The sequence below is a fragment of the Tiliqua scincoides genome, chromosome 1, assembly GCF_035046505.1.
Source record: "Tiliqua scincoides isolate rTilSci1 chromosome 1, rTilSci1.hap2, whole genome shotgun sequence".
In the NCBI taxonomy this organism is placed as follows: domain Eukaryota; kingdom Metazoa; phylum Chordata; class Lepidosauria; order Squamata; family Scincidae; genus Tiliqua; species Tiliqua scincoides.
Genome location: NC_089821.1, coordinates 52,581,578 through 52,609,527, shown reverse-complemented (window position 1 = coordinate 52,609,527; position 27,950 = coordinate 52,581,578). Strand labels below are relative to the sequence as shown.

At 42.8% G+C, this 27,950-nt stretch overlaps 1 protein-coding gene across 1 annotated transcript in view; it reads right to left on the bottom strand.

The window, feature by feature from the left end:
- Positions 1 to 27,950, bottom strand: part of OTOG (otogelin) — a 136,267-nt gene that overhangs the window by 21,726 nt on the left and 86,591 nt on the right. Inside the window, exons 34-44 of the mRNA XM_066619402.1 lie at positions 23,407 to 25,585; positions 21,821 to 22,673; positions 20,354 to 20,471; positions 19,003 to 19,082; positions 13,803 to 17,176; positions 13,278 to 13,446; positions 11,479 to 11,624; positions 10,113 to 10,202; positions 8,271 to 8,454; positions 1,683 to 1,903; positions 910 to 1,048 (exon numbers count right to left, since the gene is read on the bottom strand). Coding sequence (XP_066475499.1) covers positions 910 to 1,048; positions 1,683 to 1,903; positions 8,271 to 8,454; positions 10,113 to 10,202; positions 11,479 to 11,624; positions 13,278 to 13,446; positions 13,803 to 17,176; positions 19,003 to 19,082; positions 20,354 to 20,471; positions 21,821 to 22,673; positions 23,407 to 25,585 — 7,553 coding nt within the window. The remainder of the gene's footprint in view (positions 1 to 909; positions 1,049 to 1,682; positions 1,904 to 8,270; positions 8,455 to 10,112; positions 10,203 to 11,478; positions 11,625 to 13,277; positions 13,447 to 13,802; positions 17,177 to 19,002; positions 19,083 to 20,353; positions 20,472 to 21,820; positions 22,674 to 23,406; positions 25,586 to 27,950) is intronic.

The window sequence follows — 27,950 nt, the reverse complement described above, 5'->3', positions numbered from 1 at the left end:
AGTGCCATAACTGCAGGATGCAGCACACATCCCATTGGCACAGCTATGCCAGTGCTGAAAGTTGGTTAGGATTTGGGCCTTAATCACCCAACTAGGCCAGGTAGCTTGTGGGGCTGTTTTAGAATTTAATAGCGAGATGGCCTGAATCAGGGAAAAACTGCCACAGGAGTAGGAGGAGTAGGAGGCAGGGAAAAACTGCCCACAGGAGCACAAAGCTGTGCTCACACATTTTGTCCCTGCTGTGCCCCCCTCCCCACCCAAAATCTGGCCTAGTTATGTGATAAAGAACACACCTAACGAGGCCTCAGAGCACCTCCATCCTCCAGTTGCTTTTCTGGTCTGAATTAGCTCTCCAAGTTTTTTTTAGTTTAACTTGAGACAGAATATAGATGAAACATCTAAAAGTAAAAAACTAATTGGTTTAGATAAATACTGCTTTCTGTTTTTTTTCTTTAGTACAATAATTGTATGAACTAGGATAGCAACTTGACTAATTCCTTTTATTCATATATAGGGGGATAACTCTCCGGCCCTCAGGACACCCTCCAGATGCAATCAGAGCACAGCTCTGGTCATGTTCAGCCAAGTGGGCCAGAGGCTTTCAGGGGACAAGAGGCTGGCTGCAGGCCGGAGAGAGGCTCCCCGAGCTGGCCCCCGAGCCTCGGTTTGGAGACCCTTGATCTAAACTTTTATGGTATCCTGTGCCTAAGCCTCAAGATAGGTAAAATTTTCTTATCTCGCTTGATTTACAGAGTGTGATATGCAAGATTATGAATGAGATTGAATTCGAACTCAGGTCTCTCAGGTTCAAGTTCCATATACCAAAGATTATACTGCTTTCTCACCTTGTAGCAGCATGTATTAACTGAGCTCAGTAACAAACGTAGTACCTTGATACAACATACTTACAGCAGTAATTGTCACTCCTCCATTCTATGCAGATATTGAATTTGTTACACATGGTGACATAGGCAGCCAGTGCTATGCATGGATTCTGAGTATATTCTGTGTCTTGGACCCACAAATCACAAAAAGATTCTGGAGAAACCTTAAGACACACATGTACACACAATGCATTAACTGAATTACTGCTAGATAATTACAGAGTTACAAAATAAGGATCAACATTAGAGGTTTGATGCAAGAAGTGAGCTGGGGTAGTTTAACGACTAAACTGGGGCAGTGCAATCCAAACGTTGTCCTAAGCAAGCACAGTCCCTGTGCCAGCTCAGAGAGTCACTGTAATATGCTTTAAAGCAAGTTTGTGATTACTTGTGAACTGTCAGCGCCGGTTCAAAGGCCAGCACCAGTCCTTTGGCGTTGCATCCAGGAACAGCACCAGATGGAGCAGGTAGGCTCGCATTGACCGGCCCAGAGGCATGGGGATGGTGGCAGGGAGGTGTGCTTCAGGGTGTGGGGAGGGCAGAATGGGGGGGCAGGGCTGGCACAACAGGGGGTTGGACCAGTGGGGTGGGACAGGTGGAGTACTCCTCTGTCATATGTTAACTTCCTTACAGACCCTCCTAGGGCTACACCATGCCTCCTGAATTTGCACCAGCTAAATAGCTGGTGTGGATTCGAGAAGCCCCATAGGTCAGGCAGGGGCATTACTTGGGCTAAGGGGAAACAACAAAATTTAACAATGAATTGCTATTCAATCACATAATCAAAAGATAACATACATAAGGATGGCAGCTGCTGAAGGTCGGATTCAACAACATATTTAAGCAAGGTGAACAGTCTGTGATTGAACAGTTACTTTCATGGCTTCTTTGTTCTCCAAAATACTTCAGCGTGTTTGGCACCTGCCAACTATCCGTAAAGATAACTGAAGCATCCACAGCGTGAATAACACTTCCGTTGGGTAGCATGAGGTCATTTATTGAGCTTCCATCACAGAAACCTAAATAGGAGACCAGTACATTAACTCACATCTATGTGCCATTTGCCACTTTGTATTAGATCAGCTTTAGACATTAATGGTTTTCCTACAGAGCTGAAACTGCCTGAAATGGCCTCCAAGTGGTGTTTTACCCCAGCTACTGCTATACAGTGCTGAGCCAATCACCACACTATACTTTCAAACCATGTGAAGAACACCAGGCATGGGCAGAAATGTCACACTCAGTGCAGTACAGTGTGAGGATTATCCCTGTAATGCTGAAGCACAGTGTGTTGACTGACAAAACTATCTTTGCCATCATAGCAGGGATAAACATATGACTGGAGGCATTTTTAGGTCTGGATGATTAAACAACGTGTGTAGAACAGCCCTAACATTTAGTACTATATAAACTTGTCATATTAAAAAAAATAAGATCATTAATTTTAATTTTACTATAGGTGATACATCTGAGAGATCTTCTAAGACAAAGATCTGCCAACTCTTTCCTTGGAAACTGGCAGGGAAGAAAATTCCAAAGCTTCCTTAGGCAGCTGTTACAGTAAACTTACAGTTAATAATGTCTTTCAAAAGTAGTAGTGGATCATACGGCCTGACCATTATATGTGTAACAGAAGGCATCCACTGAGTCTTTTACATCAGCAGATTACAAGATCCGCTAATACACAAGGCCCCTAGGTAGTGGTCTACTTTTTCAGTTTTTTCAGAAATTTCATTTTCTGACAAAAATGGAGAAGTGCAGAAAGTGGTGTTATGCATTTTTAGTCCAAGGGCACATTTTTATAAATTATAGTCACTTTAAAAGTGTACTAGGTAGGAGATATAGGTGGTATAGTGTCAGCAGATGCAGCCACATGCATGTAGAAGTGTTAGAGACTATGTAGAGTTGTTGGAGAATCATTTTATTTTTTCACTTTTTTTTTTTTTTACAAAAATGAGAAGTGCAGGAAGTGCCATTATGTGTTTTTATTTTGTTTTCACCAAAGTAAAACACCTCTGCCATTGGCTGTCAGTCAAGATGTAGCGCTGGAAAGATGGCACCGACTTTTCTGCCAGCACTGCTGACTCTCAGGTAGTCATAAACATGCTTTACAGCATGTTTGTGACACTAGGCCAGTTTGTTTATTTGAACCTTTTGAATACTTTTGTTTTCTTATTCACCTTTCTTTATTAGAAAGCTTTTGAATTCTATGGCATAGGACAGCAGTTCCCAAAGTCCTACTTTGGGACTGCAGTAAGTCTTTGCAGAGGTGGGGGGATGGCAGGATTGTGCCACTGCCAGGAACAGGAGGAGCTACTTATAGAAAAAGCACTGGCGGGAGCTCTGCAGGATTCCCCAAGCCTCTAAGAAGCTAAAAAGTGAGATCAGAAACCACTTCTGGTTTTGTGATCCCACTTCTTAAGGGGTCAGGAAAGAGTGCTTCCCTGGATGGTGGGTCGTGACTTACCAGTCTGGGAACTACTGGCATAGGATTTATAGTAATGGTAATGCTTAGGAGATACTTCACCAAGAGGAATCACAGGCAGATGTCAAAAGTTGATCATTAGTTTTGAGAATCCCACAACAGAATGCTACCTTGAAAGATATGGCTATAAATTTTGTCTCATTCCTCAGAAGACAATTCCTCTAGTTTCAAATGAAGTTTCTTGTGAGACAATATGGTTATTGTAAAGGTAATGTAAAGGTCAGTGTATTGTATTGTGTTGTAAAGGGCAGTGTAAAGGTAATTCAGAACCCATTAAAGTATTTTTTGGGTTTTTTTCTATTAAGTTACAAAATCTTATATGATTATTAAGAAAATACATGTTAAACTAGTCAAAACAACAAGTCAGAATAAATAATACTGCCATTTATTTCAAGCACCTCTTCGCTATAGGAACATTACTGTTTGCAAGGTTTGAAACTTGACTAAGTATCATTGATACTTCATACTGTGGATACACATATTTGCCCTTTCTGAAACTTGGCAAGCTGTAAGGATGAACTTTGCCTCCAAGCTTTCCAGCAACGATAATTCAAGTGTCAAACTGGAGATTTATATCAATGGTTATAATTTCCAGAAAGAATGAAGCCATGCACGCATACCAAACAGGCTTGAGAGCAATTCCAACCTAACCTTTATTAGGCTGCAATCATATGAACACTTTACTGGGAGTAAGCCCCGATGAACAAAGTGGGACTTACTTCTGAGTAAACTTGCATAGAACTCCACTCTTAGCTCACTTAAAAAAACAAAAAACAAAAAACCTGCCACTGAACTAATTTTGCACCTTAGATTGTTTGTAAGTTAATAACTGTGGCTCCAACAAAATGTATAAATAAATATGAACATTGATGATGTAAGCAGAGTGTGATTTTAATAACTGAGAAAGGTGACCTGGGAATTTGACCCCAAGAATGATTGCAAGGGAGGGAAGGATTGTGACTGAACATCAGCAGTAGTGCACTACTACAAGGCTGCAGGCTTAGAACAGCCCCACTGGATCAGGCCATAGGCCCATCTAATCCAGCTTCCTGTATCTCACGGTGGCCCACCAAATGCCCCAGGGAGCACACCAGATAACAAGAGACCTGCATTCTGGTGCCCTCCTCTGCATCTGGCATTCTGACATAGCCCATTTCTAAAATCAGGAGGTTGCACATACAATCAGGAGGTTGCACATACAATTGATCATATGCATCTCCTGAAGTGAGCATTTCAGGGTTGAGGAAGACTCCTGCAGATCCCAATTAGCAACACTGGACTAGTAATAAGTAGTAGATCAGTAGTAGGAAAAGAAGCCTTCCCTTCAACAGAGGGATAGGTAGCTTTGTCCTGAGACAGTAAGAAGTAAAGAAGATAAATGTCTCTTTCCATTCACTGTGGGTTATCAAGCAGTATGCGGTGAGAAGAGATCATGGATTCTTCTTCCTTCCTTATCTGAATAGCTAATTTATACCAGACATGGCAGATATGATGATAAGCGTGTTCACGGCTAGGAAAGCTATGAACTCAATCCTAATGGGGTTACCCATGCCATGGGACAGCAGCACTGAAATGGCCACAGCTTATCCTATGGGGCCAGAGAGGTCTCCTTGAGGTAAAGGTACATTAGTTCCCTTACCTCATGTCAAGCTCTGGCAGCCGCTATCGATCTATTTGGATCTGCACCAGCTCAATTGCTGGCACAGATCCGAGTAGGCGCACGTAGGCTTTTTGGACAGAGGACAGGGGATAGGATCCAACGGCAGCCTCTGACACCATCTCTGCCCCCCCCCTCCTGGGCCTGAACCACCCTCCCCTGCCCAGTTTTGCCCCCACCTTCCCGCCCCGCCCCCCCGTCATGTAACACTTCCATGCCACTTGGTGGGATACTTACTGCCAATAGCTCCCAGGTCTCTTCTGAGGACCCAGCACCAGCCCTGGCCTCCCCACTGGCACCTCCATTATTCTGGCCGCCACAAAGTGCCTTACAACACTTTTGCAAAGGCCGTCTCCCATGCAGTGCACAGGAGACCAGCACTGGCTCAGTGTTGGATCAGGCTCTAAATGGTTAATAAGAAGGTTGGTGGATATATGATAGCCTACTGGATCTGGCAGTTCTCTGAGATGCACTAATCTGATAGGATCCAATTTTTTGCTTTAGGGCATTATCTTCTTAGGATCTTGATAAGAAGGCAAATAACATACAACTTGCCTGGCCAGCACGCAGGGGATGTATGCTGCTTACATTAGCTCTTAGTTTGAGAATGGGTAGTAGTACTTGCTACCAAATCTCATCTAAAACAAACTTCAAAGCTTATTATTATTTATTAATAAACCAATTAATTGATTAATTTTGTGTTTATAGGCTGTCCTTAGATATAAAAACATAATTTCACCTATTCCTAATGGAGAGACAAAGTGTTGTCCTGCCCTGGCCTGAACTGGGCTTGTCTGTGGCAGCAGTTTCAGATATTACAGGAAATGCTAAGAGAGGATGCAGGTACACCAGCACATTCTCCTCTCTGCTGCTCAAAGATATTCTGTAGGTTTGCAGTCAGATGTATTTGCCATAGAGGAAGCTTTAGAGCCCTCCCACCCAAGCCTAACTCTTTTATGCTAACTTGGTGCATTAGGTACAACCCCAGCGGCTGCTGCTATGACACAATTTATTTTAAAAAGTATTTCCTCCCTAGGCAGCACTGGCCCATCCACAAGGCTATCTGAAATATTTGCATGGAGTGCTACCCTTGGAGAGGCAAGTGCAGCACCCCCCCCCCCCCCCGAGAGCAAGTCAGGATCACAGCAGCAGCAGCAGCCTCTTCGAGCACTGCTTGGGCACTGTTGGAAGAAGGAAGGAAGGAAAAGGAGCTACCATTGCTCCAAATTGATCTTCCAGGGGCATGCAAGCAGGGGTAGCACATAGGTACATGTCCACCTGTCTCTAGAATAGAAATAAGTGAATCTTATTCCCCTCCCCCCACTGCAGGGAAACAAAGGTAATTCAGAGTGATGATAACTCCTGTTTAGAAAGCACTGATGACTATAAAGATGCTCACTTTATTACTATTACCACCATCACTGCTACTGCAAAGCATTAGGGAGTGGAGCTTGAATCTCTTGGGTGGGGGGGAGGAAGAGCATGGCAGTACAGTTGCACAGATGTATTGGAAATAATTTTGCCACATTTGGAGCCCACTCACAGAAAGGGGATCTGTTAGTAGCCTGTGAATCCTGCTTTGGTATACTATTTCAACTAAATATGGTGTATACAAATCCTTATTCTCTTATTAGAAACAAACTGGTTTGTTACAATCTGCAAATGGAAGTTTCTAATTGTGCATGAAGGAGAAGGAAATGGGACAGTATGAGACTGAGACTCAAGATAGCTTTTATATGTAATCACATTTAATTGAACAGCACTGATTTTCTTTGATGTTTTTCTTTACCAGAGGTGGGGGAGAACTGAAGATTATACCTAATGGAAATTCTACCCATGACGAAACATTATCCTTTCACTACAGCATTCACTGTGGTGATTTCTATGTTAGCACAAAATAAATCTCTAAATGAATGACCTTATTTGACTTTAAGGAAAGATTAATGCAAGACACAGTTTCTCTTTATTCCTGTCCTATTTATTTTCAGATTACTTCAGCATTCATGCCTCTGTTCAGAGGCTGATGCTCTAAATCTGGAAGCAAATCTTTACTCATCCATCACTATCTGCAACATGATCTCAGAGGGATTAAAATATGGACTGCAGATCATTTGGCTGGCAAACTTTTCATTTTTCTTCTGTCCCACTGCATCTTCTGAGTAATTGATGGCCCAATCCTATCCAGGGCCTATCCAGGAGCATGTGCTAAAGGCCGGCAGGGGACCAGGAGGACCAGGAGAGGTAAGAAATTTTTTATTTACCTCCTTCACTATTCCCTGGTTCCCAATGGGCCTACTCAGATCTACTCCAGCTATTTTGCTGGCATAAATCTGTAAGGTCTGAGTGGGCATGTTGGGCCTGAATGGGGGCTCTGGATTTTGTGGACATTACTGCCACCAAGATCTGCCTCAGCCCTACCCAATCCACCATCACCTTATGTGCTCCCGTGGCCAGTCTGCTACCTACTGCTGCTGGTGTCAAGTTCATTGGCTTCCATGCTGTCTGTAGTGAGCCACCATTGGAGCAGCTTGGGCAAAGGTGGCCTGTGAGATCTGCCATCACATGGATAGAATTCAGTTGTAACACAGTAGCAGCTTCAGTAGCAACTATTATATTACAGTCCTGTGACTCCTGAACCCATTTAGCCTCACAATTCATGTCCTAATATTATTCACCATTGGGCAATTTTTTTTCATCTTTTACTAAACAAAACACCATAATCTCCTTAACAGCTCGATCCTATCCACTACCCCCGTTAATGCAGTGGTGCCAAAATGGCAACCGCTGTACCGGATTGGGGGGGGGGAATTCAGGAGGTTTCCTCTGGGTAAGGATACATTTGTTCCCTTACCTGGGAGCAAGCCTCCCTAGCAGTGGGTTATCTATTCAGACCTGACACAGTTAAATTGCTGGCTCAGGTCTGTATGGACACGCACTGCAGGATCAGGTCTGGGAAGCGGGTTAGGATATTGGCAGTGCTGCCACTGCTGATCCCCCCAGAGGCCCATCCTGCTGTCCCTTCATCCGGCTCTCCTGCTATCTTCATCTGTGATTGACAAGAGAAGTGATGATGTGGGTGGGAAAGTGCAGGCCATCCTGCCAGCACTTCCACAGCACACTGACTAGTGCGCTGACAGAGTGCCTTTTGCAACTAGTACTGACCGCTTTACAGCAGTAAGCGCCAGCTAAAGAGAAGATCCAGCAACAGCTGGTAAGTTTAAGATTGGGCTCTGAGTTTGCTTACCACATAATCCCATTGCTTTGGGATCACTAGTTGCATTAAGTTCTATTACCATCACACCGGTAATGTGAAACCACTGAATTCTAACATTTGTTGGGGTTTCGATAAGATACATGAAGCCAGTGTCCTCAATTTTAAATCCATATTTTCTGATTGTAGGCCGTGCATATCTTGAGTTGACGACTATCTGGAAAATATACAGAAACATATTTAAGCAAATTTATAGCATAAAATGATACTTATGGGATACTCAGTGGGATACTACATCCCACTACTCTTTTTCAAAAAAACTTTACAATGAAACGTGAATGAATGGTTGGCAACTTTCAGTCTCGAAAGACTATGGTACAAGCCTACAGCACCTGGTATTCCCAAGCAGTCTCCCATCCAAGTACTAACCAGGCCTGAGCCTGCTTAGCTTCCGAGATCAGACAAGATCAGGCATGTGAAGGTTGAATGAATAGTTACTCTAGACCTGGTGGTCTAGAGTACCACCAGATACATAAGAGTACCTTATGGCACATTTGCGACAGTGCATGCCAGCAGTAAGCCACGTGCGCTGTTCAGGATTGGGCCCTAAGACTTCTATGAGCGGGGCAGCCCAATCCTATCATGCACTGGAACAGGCAGGCTGGCTGGCCTGTGCTGTATCCAGTGCATGGTTGGGACTGGTAGCCCAGCAACCCAGGGCAAGCGGAATCGACTCCATTCCCCAGATAACACAGCAGTGGCCCAAATGGAGCTACTTGGATCTGTGCAACCTAAAGAGGTGGTGCAGATCTGAGCAGCCTGGCACTAGGTTAGGAGGGGGTTTAGGATCCAGCCTAAGTCCAAGCTCCACCCCCCTCCCTGGCCTGGTCCACTCACAGGCCCGCCCACCCTCCTCCCGCTCCCCAATGCCCCTGCAACACCTCCCTCTGCCCTCTCCAGAACCCCCGTGCCAGCGCTAATTCACCCTCCACCGGCACTGATGGGACACCTGCACTGGTCTCCCAACTCACCCAGTGACACAGCTGTGCCTTGTGGCACTTTTGCAACACCAGGAGGCCGGTGCAGGGGACTTGAACCAGCCTAGGGCACACTTTGGATTGTGCCTTTACCTGGCTAGCAATCTAATGCTTTCCCCACCATACCATGCAGCCATGCCAGAACATTTTGCACAGTGATGCACTGGCAGAAGTGGCACTGGGCCACCCTTTCAGCAGTCCTGAGTCAATTGTGGCTCCTCATGATAAATGGGCTCTCCCAGCACAGCCCTTTCATAAGTGCTGTTTTGCTGAGGGGCTGGCAGAGAGATGGAAGGAGGTATCAGAAGGTGAGGAATGGTACAAGAAAAAGAAGCAGACTAAGAGGGCTGAGAAAGAGAGATGCTGCAGATGCACCAGGAGAGCCCAGTTATCACGCAGGCTGCCCCTTTCAGCAGGGTCAAGGCATTACTTTGCAGAGCACCTCTCAGCTGATGAGCTGTGAAATGATACCTTGGCAGAAGTGACACTGCTAAAAGGGCAGCCCATGTGATAATTAGGCTGCCCAATATCTTGAAAATATGATCAATATCTGCATATTTTCTCTTCTGTCATTAGCTAATGAGTTCCTAAATGAGAAAAAATGCTTATTTATGGTCATCACCTGCTTAGAGACTTCACATTCAGCTTAATGACATCATTTCCAACCCTCAGTAGATACCAGGAATGCTATTCAGCACACTGTATGAAACTAGTTTGACACCCCTGGATTAGTTACTAGGCTCTCAGTTTTGAACACAGTTATTTATATGTCTGCAAATTTTAGAAGCCTAAAACAACATGCACAATACAAATTTATATTATATCAGAAAAAAATTACCTTTCTGTTTAAGCGGTCCACAATAATCTGGTTAGACAAATATGTTAAATTCAGCATTCCCAGACATAATTTAGTAGAGGCTAAAATGCCCTAAATGAAACAACAAAAACAAACAACAAAAGTTTATGCCATGGTTGAAACTATAGCAATGACAGCTTAAACTATAATACCTGACATAAACCTTGCATCTCTACTGCAATGTACATACAGTGGTGCCTCGCAAGACGAATGCCTCGCACACCGAAAAACTCGCAAGACGAAAGCGTTTTTGCGATTTTTTCTGGTGACTCGCAAGATGAATTTTTCTATGGCCGTGCTTCGCAAGACGAATTTTTCTATGGTCGTGCTTCGCAAGATGAATTTTTAAAATTAAAAAGTTGAAGTTTTGTGCTTGAAATTTTTGAAATCCTCTGTACAGTATGTATGCCTTTAAAGAGCACTTAATAAACACTTTGTAAACTAAATTTGACTTTGTTCTGACTTTTTTTGCCCATAGGAACGCATTAATTAAATTTCAATGCATTCCTATGGGAAATCGCGCTTCGCAATACGAAACAACTTGCGGAACGAATTAATTTTGTCTTGTGAGGCACCACTGTATTTTCAATAGCCAATGTTCAAGAAAGCTCTGACTGGCAGAATACAAGCATATGTAAAGGATGATTTGGGTGCTCTTTGGAAGAAAGCCGAGATATAAATCAAGTAAATAAGTAATAATAAATGATGTGAAGGTCAAAAGCTGGGAATGCAAATGTGAGCAAATCCTATCTTCACGTGCAAGTTTGGTGTCTGTAGATAAGAGCAGAGGTCTGTATAGCCAGACCCATAAAAAAATTCATTAAACAGGCATAACATTTAAAGTACAGGTGGACCCTTTTTATCTGCAGGGTTGAAACCTGTGGATTTGACTTACTGCAGGTTCTAAACCTGCAGTGGACGGCCCCACGTGACTTCCCAGTCACATCTGGGAGAGCCTTCCGGTTTTTCTGAAAACAGGAAGTGCCTTTCCAACACTTCTGGGGGCTTTCTGAGGCCTTGAGAGGCTGCATGTGGCCTCTCTGGGCCTCAGAGAATCCAGACGCAACTGGAAGACACTTCTGGTCACCTCTGGAGATCAGGTAATGGCCCCGACCTGCAGATTCGGTCGTCTGCGGGTTTCAGCATCTGCGGGGGTTCTGGGAATGGAACCCCTGCTGATGTCAAGGGCTGACTGGAGATAGAATAAAGAAAACAATACCTTTATTCCAAATGTATTCACATGCAGTACCACACAGCTGCTGGTGCAGCAGAAAACTGCAGCAGTATAGTTGTAACTTTGGCATGCACTTTATAAATAGCATTAACAAAATTTGACAAGATTCATTACCATGTGTGTGTTTCTGCAGTCAGTCACATGAATGCTTATAGTCTCGTCTTGAGTTTGGCTGACAACATAGGATGCTCCCTTAAATAAAGCCAAATGGTGCCCATCAAAGGTGATGAAGCTCAGATCAGAGAAGAATGTGCAACGACCTGATCAAACAAAATAAGGACCTCTGCTAACTTAATTCATTTTATAAAATTAACAGCAAACTGGTGACAGCACACTATGAATTAAACTTCACTTACTGTTGGACTAGCTTGCTTTATTCTCTTCTTTTAAGTTAGGTACATATAATTACCATAGATTTAATAAAGGTAAATGTTCTTTAAATAAATCACCTATGTGACATATCTGGACATGGTTTGGAGAGTCATTCACTTCTGAAAATATTTTTAGTGATAGAGACATGCTAGAATTTGAAACCACACCCAAATAACCAAAGTCTGATAAGTATATAGGAATCCTGCATATAACTCTAGTGTATGGAGCTGTAAAATAAGAGGGTTGCTATACCTTTAACAACTTCTTGGATTGTTAAACCTTGCTATAAACTACTCAGCCTGGTTCAGATTACAACCCCTCGACATGTGCATGTCCCATATCAGCGGTTTTAACCATCGACAGACACAGAGGGTCCACATGGGTTCCTCCGGAGTCTCCTTTCAATTACTTACCTGGAGCTGCCAAAAACCTGAAGCAGCTTCTGGAGGCTTCTGTGGGCCATTTAGAGATGCATGAAGGCCAACAGAGTGCGTCGCTGGCCTGGCACAATCCAAGAGAGGCCTCTGGATGCTCCAGGTAAGTAATTGTGTGAGCTTTGGCAGTGGATTCCAGCATCTGCAGAATTTTTTATCCGCAGGTGTGGTGGTGATCTAGAACCAAACCCCCGTGGATCAAGAGGGCTCACTGTATCATTTGGATGGGAGACCGCCTGGGAATACCAGGTACTGTAAGCTTATTATACCATAGTCTTTCGAGACTGAAGGTTGCCAACCAACCTTCCCCATAGGCTCATGCTCCTTCCCCTGTCCATTCTTCTCCTCCTTTCCTCTATGGAGGAAGAGACTGAAACCTTCTCCTTTTTAACTTACCACAGCTCCCTGTCAAAATCATGAAACTTGTGTCAAAAATCATGAAATTTGCTCTAGCTGTAGTTTGTTAACAAACTGGGATATCTAATCAGAGTTGATGCACTAGAGGTTCATGATAGGCCTGAACCAAGCCTGTATTTGTGCCGTTTCTATAAGATCTACTACAGGGAGCTTCAAGGCTTGCTTTGTTGTATTTCTTCATTCAGCAGTTTTCTTGTTTTGTATACTCCTTGGTTTTGAGACATAGTTAGCTTGAGATGCTTATAGTGTAACATCTCCATAATGTATGCAAACACACACACTCTAATGGAAATGAATCTCCCTCAATTTTTCACTTTTATAAGCTTCAAGGGTTCATTGTATTATTGCTGGCAAACTATCCAACAAGGAAGTAAACCTATTACTTGTTCTTAAGAAAAAAGAAATTGCTGTAGGGGAAACACTACCGTTCTATTGATTCTTACATCCCATATAGCTGAGTTGTTCTATTTGTTTATCCTACTTCATTATTATACTGTGATACACAATCCACTTACATTGTGATAATGTCTACCTCTTTAACAAACTAAGACTTAAAAACATTTCATATCTATGACGTTAGTAATAACCCATAAATAAATCCTACCATCTATTCTTATTACACAAACTTTCTACTTGTTCACAGGTCCAAACCTGCATTTTCAAAATAAACACTGCATAGATAAGACTTACATGCACATTCCCATTTGGGGCAGCATTTATCTCCATTAATTTGAACAGCAAATCCTAGAAATCCACAGCTGGGTTGAGTTGCATTGTATGGGCAATTCTGGGACTTGTTAACTTGGATTAGTTGTCCATCCAAGCAAATGTGCTTTACACACTCATTCTCTGTGATTGGCTAAGATATATTTAGAAAACACAGGTTACTATTCTTATCAAAATAAGATGCAATAAATGAACATTTCCAGGAAACAAGAAAACATAGTATCTGAAGGTGCTGAGCACTCAAAAATTCCTCTGAAGTCAGTGAGAGATACAACCCTATAGTATCACTGAAAAGAACTCAACATGGACAGATAAATACAGTTGTCATGGACAGACTCAACATGGACGGATAAGTACAATACAAATATAGTAGATAAATACAATGGATACCGTGAAAATGTGTTATACTCCCATCAATAAATGAAATCTAGTTTTCATATACTGTATGCAGAAAACACACGGTAAGAAATGAACTATTATGTTACTCACTACACATGCTGGCAATGTGGCTGTTTCTCCAGATGGCATAAATACTGATGCTGTGACTCCTGAGAGAGCTTCAACTGTTGATAACTCTGTGGAATATTCAGAAGCAGATCCATAAATTGGTTTAGTAGATAAATAGGTGGGAACTGATGCAGCAACTGTAACATTTGGTTGCACAGGTGTTGGTAGCAACAAAGAGCTTGTTGAGGATGTGGACCCCTCCATTACAGATGATGTCTGAAATGTTGCAGTTTGGATAGTAGAACCAAGAGGGGCAGGGGAAGGTGAACGTTCAGAAGGTTTGGGAAGCTTCGTAACTGTTATTGCCTGTTCTGTCTCTGGTGCTTCAGAAGTGATGCTCTTTGCTTCTAAAGCTACTGAAGACACTGAAAACAAGGATGTTGTAACAGATTCTCTTAAACCTGCAGTTTTCTCTAACGATCTTGTGACACTCTGTGTTGTGAGGCCACTTATTCCCAATGGTGCTGATGTTGTAGTTGTAAAATGTGGAGTAGCTGGTGTCACTCTAAGTGCAGGGAGTGTTGAACTATAGGAAATTGTGGAAAGTGGCACTTGCTTAGACAAAACTGAAACCTTCTCTGTAGGACTTTTGCCCATTGATGTGAAAGCTGTTGATACCATTGGTGTTAAAAATTCCCCCTCTTGAGATGCTGTTTGACTCCCAACTGAAGTCTCTGGTGCTTCCAATATAAAAAGTGAAGGAGACGTTGGCTCTGATACATGAAATAACGTGCTAGCTGTCAATCTCTGTAAAGGAGTCAATGATTGCTCAGTGGTAGCCAAATCAGTTTTTGACTTCTCAGTAGGAAAGGACACTACTTTCTCTATTAGTGTAGATAATGGTAACAGAGGTGCAGTACCTTCAGATGTAGAAAGCAAAGGTTTTTTGCTGTCAGTCAAATCAGTAGTTTTTCTAGTTAATGGCAAGAAAACTGTGTGAAGATCTGCATCAGCTTTTGGTGTGTAGGTTACTTTTTTTTCACTTGTTAAAGGAATTTTTGCTGAAAATGCTGAAGTTGGTATCAGAATTGATGGAGTAGCCACTGGAACTGAAGTATTTTGGAATGGGGAGGTCACTGCAACCTTGACCACTGGCTCAGTTGTGCTGAATGTACTTTTGGGGTGGATGCTGGTCCTTACAATTTCAGGTGGAAAGTGATAGGCTGTAGTAGTTCCTCTGGTTGTTAAATAAGCTTTAGAAGCTGGTGAAGAATCCTGTTTTACTGTTGTTTTGGTAGTAAAATATTGAACAGAGGAAGGAACCCCTTCCACCAAAGAAGTATGGGCAGAATAAGTACCCTCTGAAGTTACAAATGGCATTTTTGTCTCAGTTGGGTGTTTTGCAGTGGTTACTATTTCAGGTAATTTTTGTGTTAAAGTATATGAGGAATCTGTTGTCTTTGCCAAGTGTAGGGTGGTAGAAAGCGTTATTAGTGGAACAGTAACAGAGGTAGACAGAGTTAATGTTCTTTCAGCTGATGCTACTTCTTGGACAGTTGATGACTGCCCACTAAATTCAGAGTATGGAGATGAAGTAACAGCAGTGTCACTTAAACCTGCCTTTGTTGTCAATTCCGGAGTTGCTCTTGATGTTATTGTGCTTGGTAACTCTGTTGCAGTAATCAGCACTGAAGAAACAGATGTCTTTGCAGCTACTGGATGCAGGGTAGCAGTCTCTGAAACTCGAGCTTCAGGTGATAAAGGTGTTGGGCTAGTGCTTTTCTTTGATATTGCTGCCATAGTCAGTGAAAGCAAAGTAGCAGAAGGTTTTGCTATATATACGCTAGTGGTTTTTCCTGACTGTGTTGTTCCAAGATGAACCGTCACCCTTTCTGTATCAGTCATAGCATGCGGAGTAAATTGATATCTAGTTGTTCGAACTGGTTCAGTTTTTTTAGTTTCCAGTGGAAATGTGGCAATGATGTCCGTGGCTTTTTTAAAATCGGATTCAGTTGTTTCTGATTTTGTCATGCTGATAGAATGAGATGTAGCACTCAACTTGGTCGTTTTCAGGGATAAAGGTGTTTTATATTCAGTAGCTGTTTTACGGGAGACTGAAATAAATGTTGGTGATTCTGTAGGGACTGTCATTTTAGAGATGATTTTTGTAGACAGAGGTTTTGCTGTTATGCGAGATGAAGCAGAATATTGGGTTTCTAAAGCCGTCACAGCCTCTGTCAGATTCAGCTGTATGGATGGTGAATATTCACTTGTTGATCCCAATTGTAAGAATTCTTTTGAGTGTGTCAAACTTGTAGATGCAGCAGATATTCCAGGGCTCTGGGTAGAAAGAATATCAGGTTTTGGGGTTGTAGTTGAATATAGAGAAAAGTATGACCGTGTTGGATGCATAACGCTCGATGTTTGCACCATTTCTTTTTGAACAGTGCTACTTAAATGTGCAGGGACTGTGGTGGTAGGCTGTGTAGATACTGGAAGTATTGGGAAAAATGTGGTTTTAATTCCTTCTTTGACTGAAACAACTGTAGTTTTTGTTGTCTCTGAAGGAACTTCCTCCACAGTTGGCTTTAGTGTTGATGAAGCAGTAAATAAAGGAGAAAATGAAGTTACTGTGACATTGGCAATCACTACTCTGTCCACAGAGAGTGGACTTGCACCCATCTTTGTTCTGTCTGAAGTTGTTGTTTGATTCGCTGTGGTTAAATAGGAAGATATTTCCAAAGATGGCAATGTGGCTTGTGTGGTGAAAAATGAACTTGTTCTTTCCATCCTTGAGGTCACTGTGGAAAAAGCTGTGCCTTCGGTAGTTTTTCCAGGTTTTCCTCTTATTTCTGTTGTGGAGAAGCTCTGAGTGCCCCTTAATTTTATTTCTGATACTGCACTAGTTGTGACTGGTGATTTGTCTTCTGTAAGAATTGATGGAGTCCTAATAATAGTTGGAGAAGAAATTTTTTTACTTTCTGCTCCAGTAGATGTTGAAGGGACTATTGTAGCACTTGTTTTATCAGACACAATGCCTGTAACTACAGCACTTGTTGATGGAGAAACATCAAGTACAGGAGGTAGGCTTACATTTAATATTGGGGGTGGAAATACTAGCATTGTGCTGATACCAAAAGGCAAATGTGTTGAAACATTTGATGTTGCAGATGTGGGTAAAAATGTAATGTTTGGTAATGGAAGAGTAGAAAATTTAGTTTTTTCTGTGGTTGAACTGAATTGCCACTTGAATGCACGTGTTGTTTCTCTGTCTTTTGTTGCAGGGCTCAAAGATGAAGTCATTTCTTTACTCAGCACTGCTGAAGAAGTCTGAAAAGTCCTGGAAGTTGTATGTGAAAGTATAGGTGGCTTTAAAGTGGATGACAGAAACTGAACTTCACCCATTGGCTCAATGCCTGAAAAAAAGATAAAAGCAGGTGCTATTTTTCTGAACCTGTAATAATGTTAGACACTTGCATATACTCTGAAAGAAATACATATGGAGTTATTTATTTAACACAGTGGTTCTCAAACTTTTAGCAATGCGACCCACTTTTTAGAATGAAAATCTGTCAGGACCCACTGGACTGGAAGTGCCATCATCGCAGGAAAATTCTTAAGAATCCTAGGCTGTAATCATACCCAAACATACCCAGGAGTAAGTTCCATTTACTATCATTGTTAAAAGCATATACAGAGTAGCCTGATAAAAGTACTGGCTTTTCCCCTGTCACATTTCCCCAAATGCAGTCATATACCATATTAAATAAAATACACATTGAAATGAATGGGGATCATCTGAAAGTGGCTTGTGACGCATCTAGTGGGTCCCAATCCACAGTTTGAGAAACACTGATTTAACAGATAATCAATGGATAATTGGATGGGGGGAGGGTTATAGTTCAGAGGAAGAGCACCTGCTTTGCATACTGCATCCCTAACATCTTCAGTTAAGGCACAGAAAAATTTCTGTCTGAAACCTTAGAAAGTCAATGCTTGTCACTGCAACAATAATGAACTAGCTCAGTAGTTCCCAACCTGGGAGTTGTGATCCCCAAGGCATTGGGAAACAGTGTTTTCCCTTTTAAGAAGAATGGCTAGTGAGGGTGATGGCAGTGATGGCACTTCTGGGTTCACACTGTGCTGCCACTGGCTGACTGAAAGGGGTTTAGGGATTTACTCAGTAGCGGCAGCTGGAGATACAGCAAAACCCAGAATCTCAGTGCCACTGCCAGGTAAGTCCCTAAACCCCTTTGTTTACTCAGGTGGCAACAGCAGCACAAACCCAGAAGTGCCATTGCTGCTGTCTGCACTGGCTAGTCACTCCCCTTACTGGCTAGTCACTCCCCCCCCCCACACACACACACAGTGGTTCCCTTACCTTGGAGTAAAGGTTGGGAACCACTGAACTAGATGGATCAAGGGTCTGACTCAATATAAGGCAGGTTTGTATGTTCTTGTCTGCTAGAAAATATGTTTTAAAACTTTAGTTAAATTTTAATGTTTCAAAACATAAGTTATTTCAAAACATAAATGTACAGTCTGTGATACCCATTACTAGGTACATGTAAAATCGTATTTTGTAAACACTTCAGGTCATAAACCTTTCACAGATATTAATAAATACAGTTTTCCAGAATATAGGTTCTCATCTCCAGAATCTTCTGCAAGCAGTTCCTTTCCCTAAGCTATGCACATTTCTACATGTATCTCGTTCAGTCAGAAGAAATATGTCCTAGAGGTTAGCATTTTTGACTTGGACAGAGGACACCTGGGTTAAATCTTCACTCTGCCATTAAGGTCAGTGGGTGATCTTTATCAGTTTACCCTATATCACATGTTTGTTATGTGGAAATATGTATGCAATCCTAAACTCTTGGAGGCAGGACAGTATATAGCTGTTGTAAATAAAGCTTCACAGAGATTAGCTTAACATACACATAAGTTCCATAGAAGGGCAACTCTAGCTGATGGACCCTACAATGCAGACACATGAACTGCTGCTACACCAAAAGTAAAAGGGAGCCAAATCAGGAGGCAGGTTGCAATGGATGAAGGAGGAAATAGGGAAAGGGCCTTACTTGGACCATAAGAAAGGTCCTTTATTGTACCTGTATAAGATACTGAAGGGAGGATCACAGTCCTAAAAAACTGATTACTTATTTCAACTGCTTCTCTAAGTCTGAACTTGAAATGATAGCTTTTATTTTATTAAAATGAAATAAGCAAAATATGTACATACAGTCTTCAAAAAAGACACATCGTTGAGTGATTTCATCCAGAACCATATGTAAAGGACACATAGGAACACATCCTTCCACTCTAAAAGAAAAACAGTATTAACTATTCACACAAATATTGAAAAAAAATATTAAACACTACCCACACAATTCAGTCTAAAATACCCGAGTAGGTATTTAAAGTGAGTCCCCAAAGATGCCAAGTTATTTTAAATGGTTTGGAGATTACACCCTTAATTTCTAAATGGTTTAAGGAGACTCAAAGCATTGTCCCAGTTTTCCTCATTGCTCATATTGTGGCTGACCGAACTTCCCATCCTGCAGAGCTGAGCCAATTCATGAATAATGTGACACAACCTTTGGAACAAATGTATATTCTTGTCCAATGATGAATACTTTCATTTAGAACTGGCAGAAAGCCTTTACGTGCTTATATAAAATTGTGTTCCTTGTTTGTTTATACCAACACTAAACTGCCCATCAGAGCTCTGCTCAACATTTGCCTTCCATGCCAAAGCAAAAGATAAGACGTGACTGGTGAGGTACTATCATGGAAAGACTGGGATCAAGGCCACTGGACATTAAGGAGATTCTCCTAAATCAATGCCAATGCTTAAAAATGTATTTTAACACATTGTGCATACAGCCCATATAATCATTAGTTACTCATGCTACAGATTCCTGTACTCTACAGTCAAAGAACATCACTTGCACAGTATTGCTATAATGGTTCTAGTTTGGGTGCTTCTTCCATTACATACAATTACATTCAAAAGAATGGGGAAAAATTATTTTTTCTCCCCTCTACACTACAGAGGAATATATGTAAGGTTCAGGAAAAATGCTTTAAATCTAATTATGATTTATCATGAATTAGGCTAGGCAACAGAACATACGATAAAGAAATGTTAGCTGTGGTAGGCCTCAAATTAAAAGCATTTATGAACCGTAGCTGAAAGATATGTTGGTATGCAAAGAGAAAGTTTCCTGAGATGAAATAAGTGTTTGAACATATGTCTGAACACCTTTGCATGACACACCTTTGCTTCACACTATTCATCCTACCATCAACAACACCCCTTTTTCCTGTTGTTTGGCAACCTTCAGTCTTGAAAGACTATGGTATAAGCCTACAGATCATTCAAAGTAGGAGTCCTATTGAGATAGGGAGCCATATTTTCTTCTTGCTTTTCACAGTGCAACAGAAATATCTAAAAAACTTTTCTTGAGCTACAAGAATGGGGTAAGATTCTGTAAGCTGTAAATAAGCTGTAAAAAAACTAAATAAGTTGTAAATAAACTCAAATTTGCAAATGTATTTAGATACAGTACTTAAAAAATGTTGATACTTACTTTGGTACAGCCTGGCAGTGCTCTGCTAAAGGATCTCTGCATGTTTTGAAACAAGGACTTGTACAGACATCATAGCGCCATTCACATGTTGAGTGGGTTAGAAAATTAAATTTGGTTTCTAGAAATAAAATTTTGAGCATTTTATTGTGCATACAAACATGTCCATATATTATAGTCTCTTAAATCCTTTAATATACAGAATGAGTAGGGATTATTGAATATGGGTAACCTGAAGCTCTTGGATACATTAATGTATGTTGATGATCTAATTCTGTGTTTCTAAACAAAACGATTTTTAAATATAAGAAAGAATAAGGCTCTCTCTTCATTTTTGGATTGCTTCATACATACAATGTCAGAATGGTTGATGGTGAATAACATTTCCTTGCTGTAGGAGACTCTCACAAATGTTATAACATATGCAATAGATTTCTCTTGCAGATCTGCCTCATTGCATAAAAGCACAGCAATAACTTTGAAGAGATGCATTGCTGGCAGAAATCTGCTACACAACAGATTGTATTCACTGCCATGCCCACCATACAGAGTCTTTGCTTTTTGTTGGTTTTGGGGGGAAGGAGGGGAAACTCAACTGCTATCCTAATACAGAAAATATTTCTTTATCCAGCGTGTGATTAGTCTGTGGAGCTCCTTGCCACAGGATGTGGTGATGGCATCTGGCCTAGCTGGCTTTAAAAGGGGATTGGACAAATGTCTGGAGGAAAAATCCATCACAGTTTACAAGTCATGATGGGCATGTGCAACCTCCTGATTTTAGAAGTAGGATACCTCCGAATGCCAGATGCAAGGGAGGACACCAGGATGCAAGTCTCTTGATGTCTTATGTGCTCCTGGAGGCATCTGGTGGGCCACTGTGAGATACAGGAAGCTAGACTAAATGGGCTTTGGCCTGATCCAGTGGGGCTCTTATGCTCTTACAGAAGTACAGCATTAGTCCATACATTTAGGAGATACAAGAAACTCCCTTCCTTGCTTGAATTGCATTGATTCAATTCAATGACATTTTATAGGAGTCAAACTACAAAATATTTAAAGCATGAATAGTCCTGAAGAACTTTGTTTTTCTTTACCTCATAGCGGGTGGATAGGACAAATACACACACCTGCAGACTGGGGCTGCAGCAGACAAAGGGAAGCTTCAAACCTAACCACCACCATGATCCAAGCCTGTTAGATAGTGGGTCTCACGCATCAGTAGACTTGAATAAAAGTTCCATCATAGTTTATTCCTACTCCAAATGAGTTAAAATCACACACACACATACACAAATACCCCAGATATATATACAACTCCAACAAGCCTACATCCCTCTTGATTGGACAGCCAATCACATATAACCTGTTGCTTTTCCCACAGGTGATAATACTCACATACATAACACCCCTCCCCCCCAAGGGTTGTTTAGAATCAACACACATAGTCCTCCAAATATCTAGGTTGTGTACGATCTCGTACAGAGCGACGCAACACTGGGACTGAAGCTTCAGTCTCCCTTGTCTGCTCTTGAGTATTCTCTGGAGCCAATAACATCACTGTAGGAGGACTCTCAGAAGGTGCCCTAACATCAGTGGGTCCAGGTGGAACTGGAGAAGGCTCCAATTCCTGAGATGTAACGTCCTGACTGGCACCTGCACTGGGCACATCTTGTTGTTGATCCCTGGGGACAGGGTACAATGTCACTGGCGCTGAATCAGACACTCGACGACGCATCTGATCCAGATGACGACGATAAATCCTCCCATCTGGGATGGCCACCTCGTATGAAACTGGACCCGTAGCACGAGAAACAGTCGCTGGAATCCATGCCGGGCCATTTGCATAATTCCTGATATAAACTGAATCATCAGGACTGAAGCTGCGTACTGGCTCTTGTGTCTCCGCCGTTGGCAGCTTATCAGTCGTTCTATCAGGATGCAATCTGTCCAAACCGGTTGTCAAACGCCGTCCCATTAAAAGTTCAGCTGGACTACGACCTGTAGTAGTACAAGGGGTCACTCGCTGGCTAAAAAGAAATGCTGCCAGCCGATGATCCCAATCACCCTGGATAATACGAGACAGAGATTCCTTAGTAGTCCTCACCATCCTCTCTACCTGGCCATTCGTGGATGGATGGAAAGGGGCTGATGTCACATGTCGAATCAAATACCTGCCTATAAACTCTTTAAACTCTGCAGACATGAACTGTGTAGAATTATCGGATACAATAGTGTCTGGTAGTCCATGGGTAGCAAAAATCCTACGAAGGGCCCTAACAACTGCCCGAGAAGTCATAACTGTGACTGGTATAACTTCCAGCCACTTAGTATATGAATCAACTAATAGAAAGAAATTATGGCCTGTACCCGGGACCAAGGAGTGCGAGTGGTTTCCCACTGCTGCACTGGTGCCCTCGGGGCTTCTGGCCGGGACTCTTGGCATGTTCTACAACGATTTACCCATTCTTCTATGGCAGCATCTATTCCCGGCCACCAAACATAACTCCTTGCCAATGCCTTCATTCGCACAAAACCCGGGTGATTTTCATGTAAAGCCTCCAGAACTCGATTTCTTAATTTTGGGAGGATAACCACTCGACTACCCCAAAGAAGACAACCCTTATGGGCTGAAAGCTCAGTCTGGCGAGTAACATATGCTTTAAACTCTGCATCTATATGGCCTCCTGGCCACCCCCTCCAAACCCAGTTAAGAACACGGGAAAGAATACGATCTTTAGCAGAATACGAAGCTACAACAGAAGCATGTAATGGTGGTTCTGGGAGGGATTCTAGCAGCATAATACCATATGCTGGAGCTGGATCTAGTCCGGAAACAGGCAATGGCAGACGACTAAGAGCATCTGCATGTCCAATAGCCTTCCCTGGTCGATAATACAAAGAATACTGATAAGCTGACAAAAAATAGACCACCGCAATATGCAAGGGGACAAAATCTGTGGTGTTTGCTTATCAGGGGCAAAAAGGCCCAACAGGGGCTTATGATCTGTTATAATGGAAAAACAACGACCATACAAATAATCATGGAATTTTTTAACCCCTGCCACTATTGCTAAGGCTTCTTTATCTATTTGAGCATAATTTCGCTCTGTTGGGGATAAGGTCCGTGAATAATAAGCTACGGGTGCCTCTCGGCCATCCTGCAGTTTATGACTAAGAACTGCACCAATGCCATAAGGGGAAGCATCACATGCCAAAACCACAGGCAGTGACTCCTCAAAATGAGCCAATAAAGAATTAGAAGTAAGTAGTCTCTTCACTTCTTGAAAGGCAACCTCCTGACATTGACCCCAAACCCATGGAGCCCCTCTATCCAAAAGGCGATGGAGTGGCTCTGCCACTGCCGCCTTATGAGGCAGAAAAGAATGGTAAAAATTTAAAAGTCCTAAAAAAGCCTGTAGTTCCTGCTTAGATGTAGGAGGTGGAGCATTCACAATAGCCCGCACCTTCTCGGGAGCAGGGTGTACCCCATTTGCATCAATAAGGTACCCCAAAAACACCACCTTTGATGTCCCCAAAATACACTTCTCTCTTTTATCCCTTAATCCCACTGAATGAAGACGACGGAGAACTTCCCGCAGACGACCAACAAATTCACTATCTGATGACGCTGCTATCAATACATCATCAAAAAAAGGAATAACCCCAGGAATTCCCTTCAGAAGTGTATCCATGAAATTTTGGAAAATTCCTGGTGCCACAGAAACCCCAAATTGAAGGCGCTTAACTTTAAATGCACCCCGGTGCGTCACAATGGTCTGGGCTTCTGCCGTATCCTCATCAACAGGCAACTGCTGATAAGCTTGAGCTAGATCCAATTTCCCAAAAACCTTAGAACCTGCAAGAGAGGTCAAGAGATGGCTAACAACTGGGACTGGATATGCATGCTGCTGCAGGGCCTTATTAATAGTACATTTGTATTCTGCACAAATCCTTACATCCCCATTTGGTTTAAGGGGGGTGACAATAGGTGTCTCCCATTGTGCATGAGACACGGGTTCCAAAACTCCCTGCTCAACCAGACAGTCTAGTTCTTCCTCTATCTTGGACTTTAGTGCGAATGGAACTCGCCGTGCCTTCATACGTATGGGCAACATAGCTGGGTTTAACTGTAAAGACACTGGGGGACCTGTATAACAACCAAGAGTTTCCTCAAAGACCTGGGCAAACTCTTTACAAACTGCCTCAAGATCCTGTTGGCCCATACTCTGAACCCCAGTTACCTGAATACCCAATGGACCAAACCAGGCCAATCCCAGCAGGCTAGTACGAAGTGCTTCCACAACAACCAAATCCAAAAGCCCATCAAATTCTTTATAACGGACTCTAAACTTGCCCACACCCCGAACAGGGACATGATTTCCTTGAAAATCAGTAAGCAATAACCCTGCAGATTCCAACCAGGGACCATTTTGGGGGCAAAGGCGCTTAAGGGTATCCATAGAGATGATGGAAAGTGCGGACCCTGAATCTACTTCCATTTTACACGGGGACCCTTGAATCTCCACCATCACATGTATTTTTTCTCTAGTGGTCAACTTAATACTCTGCACAGGATAAATAGAAGTAGTATAAAGCTCCTCCTGAAGGATGGACCCTTGATGGATTTCTCTACTACTGCCCCCTACTACCAGGGGAATTCCCCCTGCTGGCTTACTGCGGCAAACTCGCGCTACTTGTCCCCACTTTAAACAATTTTTACATTTAAAATTCTTATAACGACAGTTCTGACGTTCATGTGCTTCCCCACAGCTTGCACAAAACCCCTGACTAGGCGTCTCAGAATCTTGCCGGACCCTTAGTCGGGATGCTGGTACTCTATGATGGTTACTCCGTCTCAGTCCTTCTCGATGAATTTGTAACACCTCTCCCCTATCGGCACCTTCAGAAACAGCCTCCTCACAATGATTTACAGCTGGCTTAAGGGAGGAACGTAATTGTTCTGTAATGCCCTCAGCTTTTTCGAAGGACAAAGCTTCTTTGAGAGGTCCTTGGAAGGTCAATTCCTCCTTTGCAAATAACTTCTGCTGTAGTTTTATATCTCTTACTCCACAACAAAATTTATCAAGCAGTGACTCCTCCAAATTATGGAACTCACACCTCCGTGCCAACTGACGAAGAGCAGCAACAAACACAGGGATGGACTCCCCAGCTGCCTGATCTCTTTTGTAGAAGGCATGAAGCCGTGCAATCCGAGAGGGTAGAGGTGAAAAATGACTTTTTTAAAAGAGTCATAATGTCTCTATAGGAAGTAGTCCTTAATTCATTTGGTGCCACCAAACTTTGGGCAATTTCAAATGTGGCAGCCCCACAAACACTTAGCAGAGTTGCCCTTTTCAAAGCAGCCTCAGTAATTCCTCTTGCTTCTAAAAAAAATTCCAAACGTTCTGCATAATTATCCCACAGTTCAGGGAATGCAGGGTCAAATACCTCCATCTGTCCTTGAACGGCCATCGTTATCTCTTGTAGTCATTCCAGTTGCTCAGACTGAATCCCACCTTCATCGCCAGTGTTATATAGTGGGTCTCACGCATCAGTAGACTTGAATAAAAGTTCCATCATAGTTTATTCCTACTCCAAATGAGTTAAAATCACACACACACACATACACAAATACCCCAGATATATATACAACTCCAACAAGCCTACATCCCTCTTGATTGGACAGCCAATCACATATAACCTGTTGCTTTTCCCACAGGTGATAATACTCACATACATAACAAAGCCCATGAAGAGAATCCAGCTGGTGTCAATGGGAGCTTTTTTCCAAAGTAAGTAGCAGCAGGATTGGGTCTTTTGTGGATCATGACAAGAATGGAGGATAAAATTAATGCCCCCTATCCACTGCCACAGTCCAAATCCATTGTGGACCCCAATCTGGCTAATACTGACTAAAGAAAACTAAGTGTATCAGGGCTAATAGGACTATAAATGTCACATGTAGTTTAGCCTCTCAAATTACATTCTTTATTTTTTGAAGTTGATTTCATTAATTTAAGGAAATGTGGAAACAAAATAATAATGTGCAAATTAGCATAAAATGAAGAATAAAAGAGAAACCTGTGATGTGAAGGAAATAATCAGGGGACCTTACCTGGACCTTACCCTTTGTGCTTACGTGACAAAGGCCAGTGAGCACACTCACCCCCTCGGGGCATACTCCGGGGTGACACCTGGGTCATGAGGCAGACTGGGTGAGGTCTGAGTCAGGAAGCAGACTAGGTGATGCCCGAGCTCCGGTCTGGGTGATGCCCGAGTTTGGAAGCAGACTGGGTAAACAGGCTGAATCCACAAAGTGCCAAATCCCTTGAAGAACTTGCATTGTTCCCTGACTGACCTTTGTACTAGGCTAGAGTGGAACCTACAGTGTGTACCTAATGGACTTTGTACTGGGCTGAGAGGGAGGTGAATAAAAGGTGAGGAGGCTGGCTGGGTGTGTGAGTGCAACTCCCTTGTGTGAGTGCTCTCTCCCTGAAGCTCGACAGTCTGCCTTGCTCCCTTCATGAACCCTAAACATGTGAGTGTGTCTTGATTGCTTCATTGCTTCATGATGAAACTGGGAACATTATGACAGAGAGGACAGAATGTGAGGAAGTGGAGAATTCCTCACCCCGTGCTACAAGCTGAGCACCAGTTAGTGAAAGAGGAGGAGGGTGAAGGAACTCCCTCTCCATCCAAGCTCTGAGGCTTCCAGCAGGAGAGAAAGGGGAACAAAACCAGCTGTTCATGGGGGAACTGGCGTCACAAATGGTTTAAAAACAAAGCTTCAATTGAAGACAACAATGTTCTTTCTCTATTAATCTGTAGACAGCATGCAGGGGTGTGGGACTGGGGTAGGAAACATGGTGGGGGCAAAGTGCCAAAGATTCCTAATCCTTGCCATGGTTTTAGACTGTTCTGCACAGCCCCACCTTGCAATATTTGTTAAAAAAGAAAACAAAATCAAAAGTCAAAAGTACACATTTACATGCATGCTTAGTTTGATGCTAAGTGCCAACTGTCACATATTATTATGCAAAATTACAGAGTGAGAGCCCAATCCTGAGATCGGTGCGCCAATGCACACTGTCACAAACGTGCCGTATGGCACGTTTGCAGGCCGTAGCGCTGGGCAAGCACCAGTGGTAGCTCAGTGCTGGGTGGCGCCCGAGCTCTGCCACTCAGCAGTCGCGTGGAGCACCAAGCAGCGGAGAGGTAAGTGGAGGCATGGAGGAGGCGTTCCAGGGAGGGGATGAGGCATTACAGGGAGGCAAGAGGCAAGCAGAGGGCAGGGAGGAGGCATTATAGGGAGGTGGGAGGGAGGGGGAGGTGGGACCGGTGTAGCGAAGCTCCACTGGATCCAAAGCCTCTGTGTCAGACCCACTGCCCAACACCAAGGCACTTGATTCACCGCCGACCTTATGGTTGGTGGTGAATCGAGTAGCCCCATTGCAGGGCTACTCCGTTTCCTCAGGGGAAGGGTACAAATGTCCTGTTCTCCCATGGAGCCGCCAGCGGCTGCCTGGGGGGCACAGGATGCTGCAGCAGCCATTTTCAGTGCCGCCGCAGCCCCACACCCCAGGCATCTCAGGATTGGGCT